The 9,076-nt window shown below is 34.4% G+C and overlaps 1 protein-coding gene across 2 annotated transcripts; it reads left to right on the forward strand.

Annotated features, from left to right (window-relative positions):
• Nucleotides 1-866: 866 nt before the first annotated feature.
• LOC129291818 (UPF0481 protein At3g47200-like) lies at nucleotides 867-4,676 on the forward strand. 2 transcript variants are annotated; one of them, XM_054929345.1, is made up of 4 exons: nucleotides 867-958; nucleotides 1,521-1,658; nucleotides 2,092-2,172; nucleotides 2,967-4,676. In XM_054929345.1, exons 2-4 carry the CDS (start codon nucleotides 1,524-1,526, stop codon nucleotides 4,563-4,565), a joined length of 1,815 nt encoding a protein of 604 aa, XP_054785320.1. In that variant the 5' UTR covers nucleotides 867-958; nucleotides 1,521-1,523; the 3' UTR covers nucleotides 4,566-4,676. The 2 variants fall into 2 exon arrangements, with proteins under 2 accessions (XP_054785320.1, XP_054785321.1); XM_054929346.1 differs by lacking the exon at nucleotides 867-958 and having other exon boundaries at nucleotides 1,555-1,892.
• Nucleotides 4,677-9,076: the final 4,400 nt, after the last annotated feature.

The raw sequence follows: 9,076 nt of genomic DNA on the forward strand, positions 1-9,076 counted from the left end.
TTTTTCTTGGGTTTGCTCGCATAGGGGATTTCAAGGAAACATTTTTTTTACAAAAAACTTCAATTATTTAAAAAACATCCTTTAATATAGTAAAGAAAAAATCATTGAAAATTTTTTGGAGCCTTTTACAAATTAATATTGAAACCAAAGGAAAAGGTACGGTCGAATAGGCATGAAAAGCAAAGAATGGTAGGTGGCCATGCATATGGTTTTTGAACCAAATGGTCTTGACCATAATTAAGAAAAACTTCAAAATTTATTAACTGTCTAAAAATATAATAAGTTTTAAATTTTGATCCTATTAAATATATATATATATATATAATTTAATAACATATTTTCTCTCACTAATATTTAATATAGGGTAAAAGAAGAAACTTGTATTAAAAAATTAATGACGTAACTTATAAATAGAACTAAAACAATTCCTTCCTTCTATCTTATAAATAGGATTGGAGGGAGAATCTCTTTCTTTAACTAAAGCAAGTTATTGGCATGTGTTTAATTTTTATACAACACTTTATTATAATAAATAATTTCAGTGAAGTGCAAAATATAAGTCACACATTAAATTTTCTGTAAGTTTAATGTATCAACCACATCTTAAAAACTATAAATTAGTTAATTATAATTAGGGCAAGATGGAGTTTGATGCAAGTGTACGAAATTACATGTGTCAGGGATGACGTCAATTTGAAGACATAAAATAAATGAATGTAATTAAAAGTCACAACTACTCAGCTTAGCTATGTCAGGTTGGGTGGATATGCCATGAAGAAGGGTCCTTAATTAGCCAAGACTTGAAGTTGACTTGACTCCTATTTATACGATGCACAGTATAAGGTGTCAAGCACTTCATTGCGCAAGTTTTACAACTTGAGTCGTGATCGATCTCTCCCATAATTCTGCTCTTCTCTTTGATCATTTCCTCAAGTTCAATAATCAAAACCATCATCAGGTTAGTTTTTGTCTCTTTCCCTTACACTTGCTAATTTTGAAACTCAACAATAAGATTTGATTACGGAGGAAACATTAATGGATCAGAAACATGCATCAGAAACAAGTCGTATATTGGAGATTATTACGGAGCTTTCACATTAAGATATGTTGTTGAGTCGAATGTTCTAGACTTATGTGCGCATAAAAAATCTAGCAAAATTAATCCATTGATAAAATGTATCTTTTTGATATTGTAGATTATGGAGGAAACATTAATGGAAGTTTACAGATTATTTAAGTAATTTCAACATGATAAGAAGTTGCATAAGAAACTAGTCAAAATTATTTTCTGCTAATTATGTAATATTTCAAATAGGAGTTGGATAATGAACATAAAACAAGTGAATCAACTACGTAACTCAAAAACGAAGATCTTGCAGAAACAAAAACCAACCATTAAAGCTTCTCACGAAACCAATATACCATTTGATGATGATGTATGTTATAGCATAGAAGACTATTTATTTCTAAGTTTAATCAATATAAAATATGATATCTTATTACTACTATGTGTTATTCAGGGTATGAATCTCATACAAGAAGGTCCTGCTTCAGAGGACGAAAAGGGAGCAACTATGGTAGCTGATTTAGTAGCAAGAAGCTCATCTTCAGAATTTATCACTCCTCTCCAAGAAGAGTTCCAATCTATAGCTAAACATGTACCTTTTTCTCTATTCATTGCTTCTTTTAGGCTTTGATACTGTTGGAATCAAGAAGAAAATGATCAGAGAAAAGATGGTTGTTGTATTAGTGAACTCTTCACAAAATATAAAAGGGTCTGAGAATTCTAATTAAACCACTTGATGCTTACATATCTTTTGGTACTTTAACAAAATGTTGCTGAAAGCTTTCCAATTGTTAAAACTAGCTGCAGAATGGTTCCATCTACATTTGTAAGCTTCATTACATTCATTTTAAACTTTATTATTTATACCAACAAATTTATACCCCATATCTAGCCTCAACTTCAGTTTGATTGTTTATAAATTAACATGTTTATAAGAAAAGAATTGAATATTGAACAAAGAAAATATCCATGAACTAATGAAGTTCGGTGAGGTGAAATACTTAATTCCATCTCTTGTGATTCAGACTTATGAAGAAATTGAGAAGGACATTGGAAGAGTAGTTCCTGATCCTTCTTCAGAGTTACCAACAACTTCATCCTTTCAGGTGATCAAAAGGGAATCTCTTACCTCTTTACATGCAGACATACATACCTCTATATGTATATATCCCATCACATAAAAAACTTGCAAGTTTATTTTTTAAATGGATTCAGTCAAACTATAAGGGATTTAGAGATTAGATTTAGAGATTACCAACAACAAAAAGAATCTCATCTAATGGGATAAGGGTTTGTTATTATTGTTGTTGTTGTTGACAATCATTATTTACTAACATTAACAGGTCAAAGCATGCTGCGTAGTGGTAATACCCCATCCGGTTCTAAATATAATTCTTATTTAAGGGTTCGAGTTTGGTCCAAAATATTAGAATTTTTTATAGTCTCTTATATTAAACTTTCCTTTCATGTAATCTCCTTGTTTATTGGACATTTTTATCTCTATGAATTAATTAATTTTAATATTTAAATGGAAGGGGTAATCACAAATTCTCTAATATTAATTATAAATAATTAGCACATCTATTTACAAATTACTTAAGAAGACCTTATATATTTAGGACAGGAGAGGGTACTATTTTTACTTGAGATGCCCAATAGTGTCTAGGTCCCAAGGCAATTGAAGAAAGAAGACATCCAAAAAAAAAATTGTACCTTATATATGTTTTTCACGTCTATAAAAACATAGGCTCATTTGATGCTTCCATATGGACAAGAAAAAAAAAAAGTATGTGCAATGTATAACGCCACTTAGAGTACACTTGGTGCAATAAATGTCAGTGATGATCAATGAAGGACTTAGAGATATATCTTATTTATAAAATATTCCTTTTTTTACCAGAGAATGAAGAGAATAGAAAGTGGTTTAAAAAAACCTGATTTGTTGAGCACCATGAAAGCTAAGCTAGATGAAGTAGAGTATTTGGAGTTCCCCATAGAGTTTCCCTTAGCATCACATTGCAGCATCTATAGAGTGCCACCAAGACTTCGAAAAGTGAATGAAGATGCCTACACTCCTTCCTTGGTTTCCATTGGCCCATTTCACCATGGAGACCAAAGATTGGAATCAATGGAAGACATCAAATTGTGGTTCCTCAAAAAATTCTTGAAGAGGAATCCCAAGAAATCTTTGGAGGATTATGTTGATGAGGTAGGAAAGAAGGAAGATGAGATTCGACGATGTTATTCAGAGATCATACCAATGGAGAGCAATGAATTTGTAAGCATGATTACAACGGATGCTTGTTTCATCATTGAATACTTTCTTACATGTCAAGGTCCGAGATATAGTGACTCTTGGCGTCCAAAGCATTGGCCAAATTCTGACATTGCACTAGACTTGATTTTGCTTGAAAATCAGCTACCATTCTTTGTTCTTAAAGACCTATTTGACTTATTCCGCCCAGAAGAAGAAGAACTAACTACTTGTTGGGACAGCACAAGTAATCAATGTTCATTTCTTGAGGTTGCCTTCGACAATATTAAAACACTCCTACCCGAAATAGTTCCTAATGCAACACTCCTTGAAGATTATACGTTCAAAGATTTTGAACACCACCACCTAACTAACAATGATATTGAGCCAGAGCAGGTGAAGCACTTGTGCGATTTACTAAGGATCTTCTACTTACGGTTTGATCGACAAGAAAGAGAACAAGGTGAACATCCGTCACAACAAAGAGAACAAGGGTGCAAGATGTGTAGTAAGCTAAGATCCTTTTGCTTTCCATTTCATCCACAACAAAGCAAACATTCGTCTGAAGAAAGAGAACAAGGCTGCAAGGTAAAGTTATGTGATAAGCTAAATGCCTTTTGCTTTCGAGGTTGTCCACAGCTAAGAAGAGAATATGAACATCTACCACAAGAAGCAGAACAAGGCCGCAAGATGATGAAGCTTGCCTATTGTGCAAGCAAACTACATGAAGCTGGAGTTGAATTTAAGGTTAATGATGGCGCAAGCTTTAATCAGCTGCGATTTTCAAGGGGAGTGCTAAAAATACCAAGTATTTGCATAACTGATTTGACCGAGGTTGTGATCAGAAATGTGATTGCGTTTGAGCAATGTCACCTTCCTGAGACAGTATTGACAAATTACATAATCTTCTTGGATGATCTTATTAACAGTGAAAAAGACGTTGAAATGCTTGTTGAAAAGGGGATCATGCGCCACATGCTCGGTGACAACAATGCAGTGGCTTCCATGGTCAACAAACTCTGCGTCAATGTTGAAACCAGTCCAAACGACGGCAGTTATCCCTCTCTAGGTGAAACTTGTAAACATTTGAACATGTATTATGAAGACACTTATCACAAGCATAGAGCAATCTTTATGCATGAATACTGGGGAACTCCATGGAAGAAAACATCTTTGTTAGCTGCAATTCTACTGCTTGTTCTAACTTTAACTCAGACAGTATGTTCTATCATATCCCTTACATAAGTATATATGTCTCGTGTAATTGTGTAACATTTGAAGTCTATCTTATAAATCGAACTTTAATTTGCTAGTTTACTGATTTCCATATGTCCCGGTCCTGTTCACTTTCAAATGCAAATTAATTAGGTACGCAAATAAGTATAAGTATTGGATTTCAAATTTCTTATACCCAGTAATGTTCAAATGTAATCTTGTCGTTATCTTACTATTTAGCTGAAGAAAAAATACCTCCTTGATACTTGCTAGACTAAGATACAAGCAATAACATAAATAATAACAATAATAAAAGAATAGTTATTATTTGTCATACCCTGAAAATAAAACGTGACTGGCATAAAATATAGGAGCAATATCCATATCCCAAAAGCCGTAACTCAATAACACTATAATAACAAAAATAAGCATATAATTTTTAATACTTAAATATGTAATTAACATAATTCGATAATCTTACAATACTTTTTATATAAGCTACAAATCACCAAACTTCTTGAGATATTTTGACAGACTTTCCCTAAAAATAAAATCTCCCAAATTTCTACAACATCAATTTTAAAAAGCGAGCTTTACTCCTCAACAATAGACAAATAACACAATATAAGGATCAAGACCCTAATTATAGTTTATGTGAAGTATCTAATTATATTTTCAAAACATAATATATAAATTTCATAATTACATCAAAAAATAGGGTTAAAGTACAAATTTACCCCTGAAGTTTTTTTTAAGGCGCATGTGGTATCCTAAAGCTTACACCAACCATCCGACCACACTTAATGGACTCTTGCGGACTCGTGCAATGCACCACACACAGTCAAAAACACTTATCTCATAAAATCACCACTCAACCCTGATTTTTACAAAACATAACAGGGGAGGAAATGTTGCACAAAACCAACAATTTCATTCTAAATTTCTCAAAATACATATGTTTCTACTTGTACAAGTATTTTGGCTCTATCTTCGGGTTCACAACCAAAACTCACTAACCTAGGGCACAAAATACACTACTTATAAATAAAATCATGCAAGTAGTGCATAAATCATGTCAAATAATCCTAGTTGGCAATTACATTAATAAATACACATGAAAGTAACAAAAGAGAGGCATTTAGAGGATTACTCCACAAATCCTAGGACTCTGTATGTTTTCCCTAACTTAGATTCGATGAGCTAGGTCCTAAAAATATTGAGAATTGAGGGGTGAATACAACCACTCAGTAACTAAGTTTCACTTAACCCATACAGTTGCATATCAATTATAGATAGATGCAATTAGGCAAATAAGCAAATAATACTCAGCCACGGTTCACAAAACTAACAACCATGTGACTGGGCTTGCCATAAAACACTTTATCACGTAATTCAGTAAAAACATAACATAGGGTCACAAAAATAATAACCATGCGCCCTTAACACATACTAATAAAACTAATAACCATATGGCTGGACTTATATACATGATCATATGCTAACCTTATATCTTCCTGTTATCTCTGACATGAAATCGGTGGCTATCAAGTGGCTACATCCTTCACGGACTAATCCAGCCTTTCACTTGTGAGGAGCTACTAGGCCAGGGTGAACTCACTCACTTATGTAATATGGTTTTCCCCAATACTAATAACCATAAGGTGTCATACCCTTAATCTAGCCTTTTTATGAATTGATAGAGACTAGTTAGGTTCGAGTCTCTCATAGAACAAGTGGGATAGTCCCGAATCAACCATGGGACAAGGGCTACCTCCCGATTCCAACAATTGGTGCCAAGGCTAGTTCTTTATTCCAACGGTTACTACCAATACCATGTGGATTTTCAACCAATCTACTCCTTTCCCTATACGAAATCCCGCCAATGATCATGCTATGCACATTTCTCACATAATATGTATTTAACAATCAATTCATAATACATGCACTCACATAGCTCAATACTCCACAATTCAACACATAATATATCACAATTCTCTACCTAATAATAATAAATCATAATCAATTTCACAAAACATCAAGGGTGGCAAAATCAAGGTTTTCTTTCCCAAAAACCATTTCACAAATCAAACACCTTGCCAATATGCATCATCAATTTAACTCATAAATCATATTTCACAAACTTAATTAACATTCAACTATATTCCCCCGGTTACCTCAAACCTTTGAGAGGTTAAAGGTTTACCCGTCACTATACCAACTTTCCAAAGCTTCAACAAGCTTGAATGGTGCCAAAAATGAACCTTTCTACATCTATATCACAAGAATATCATCATTATCTAACTCTTGAAGCTTCATCAACATAAAACTCCACACACTCTATTTTTATCAACTTATAATCACTACCTATTCATACCCAATGGGCTCATTAAATTCCATTAATGCACATTATCATTAACAACACCTCAAACCATCATTAATGCACATTAATCTCTCCCAATTACCTCATTTATACAATTTTTTGGATAATAAATGCTCTTATAGACCAACCATTTCTAAAATCATCAATGTGGTGTTCCAATACATTAAACAACTCCCATTATACTTATTTTAACCAATGGAATCAGACCCATACTCCTATAGACTGAAAATCCATCTCCCAACTCAAACCCTACCATAAATCATCATAAATGAGGGAGAGAAAGGAAGAATGAGACTTAGATTACCTACCTTGGGTGTTTGGGAGCTTCAAAATGTCAATAATGGAAGCCAATATGCATGCCCTAGCAGAGCGCAGCGTTCTCTTCTTTCTTCTTCTCCTTCTCTTTTATTTTCTCACATAGATGGGATCTGATTTATTAGAAATTTTGCCCGTGCACCATAGTGCACGCTGCCCTCCTCTGTAGTGCATGGCACAGAGGAGCTTATTACATTTAAATTGTCTCTGTGTGCCACGGTGGACCAACCATGAGCCTCGGCATGTGGCACAGAGAACGATTCTTCACTTTTTCTTCCTCTTTCCTTGCTTGAGTGGCCCGCCATTGATTCAGACCCACTTTTAAGGTTGAAATCACAACAATGATGCCAACTTAAGCCCCTTTGGCCACACATCTCATTAACTCACTAATTTCCCTCATCAAGTAAATAAACTAGGGTTAAAGTTTCCCAGATGTTACATTAGTAGGGTAGGAGACATTGACACCATCTCCAGGCAGGTAAATCCTCCTAGAACCCTCTATAAAAGCTTGTGAACCTCTTGACCTTGTGGATCGTTTGATCTCTATCTCATTGGGAATTGGTCCTCTTGTCTCAGGGTTTGCATAATATTGCATATACTCAACAAACGTCCCTTCTTCAATCACCATCTCAGAACTTCTTCCAAGCTAATGTGATGAAAATGATATGATTACTATTAGTGATTTATATTTTTTTCCACAAAAGCATGAAAATTTAGAGTCATGAAAGACTTACATTGTATATAGTCTTGCCAGTGTCTTCATTATTAAGAATATCTATACCTGACTAAGTTCTTAGCCTATACACACTCTTAACAGACCTAGGATCTTGAGAATGCTTAGTTGGAGTGGGCTCACTTATACCTTTTCTAGCAACAAATTTGGTTACTTGTCTAGGTTGAGAATGCTGCGTTGAAGTGGGCTGACCTCTTTATTTTCTTCCAGAAGTTGATGGGGTTAGAATTGTCTATGACTCTTGTGTGGGAGAAAGCTCACTTATTCTAACTTCTTCAGTCACTTGACTCTGTGAGTTTGTGGTAGAGGCATTCTTCTTCTTCTATCCTCTTATCTCTGTTGTGAGGGTAGTAGATGGTGGCCTCTGTCATATAAGAAATATATTAGTAATAACTATAGGTAAAATAAGAACTATTTAAATATACTTATAGCCTTGCAAGTTGATTTATTGTGACCAAGTTATTTACAAAAGCTACATGTTTGAGGTTTACTCCTCTTAGGGAGTTTTCCTAGTTGAGATGCTAGCAAGTTAAAGGGATAAGTTGCCTCTAATAAAAGGGGCCCTCTTGTCTATTTTGTGACCATCTTCCTTCTCCTAGTAAGCTCTTTTGTCCTCACCCTCTTTTTTTTATCTCCTTAGTAAATTAACTACTTTGAGTGGTTCCATTGAGAGAGTATTATCCAACTTCCAGAACCTCTTACCCCTAACAAGTTGTAGCTTTGTCCTATAGGTTTCAAGATATGTACTTCTATGGTAATACATCGATATGAGGCTAGATGCTTCAATTTTGGCATGGTATGTAGCAACAATTACATGTTGACATGGGACTCCAGTCAAGTCCCACGCCCTGTAAGTGCAAACCCTCCTTTTTAAAATTATTGTATGCCTATCATCACCCTCTGTGACCTCATACCCTTGGTCCCCATTAAAATGCACTTGACACCCCACCGCTAGCTCCTTATTACTCTTAAACAATTTCATACTTTTTGGACTGAATTCGCCTAACCACTTCTTAACATTACTCTCATTATCTGCCTACTTTTTCATCATCTTTACCCTAATGCTATCAAACATTCTAATAACTGGTTGAAACCTAAAATCATCTATACAAG

This window comes from Prosopis cineraria, unplaced genomic scaffold, assembly GCF_029017545.1.
Source record: "Prosopis cineraria cultivar Desert tree isolate PC_DT_omini unplaced genomic scaffold, ASM2901754v1 PC13, whole genome shotgun sequence".
Classification (NCBI taxonomy): Eukaryota; Viridiplantae; Streptophyta; class Magnoliopsida; order Fabales; family Fabaceae; genus Prosopis; species Prosopis cineraria.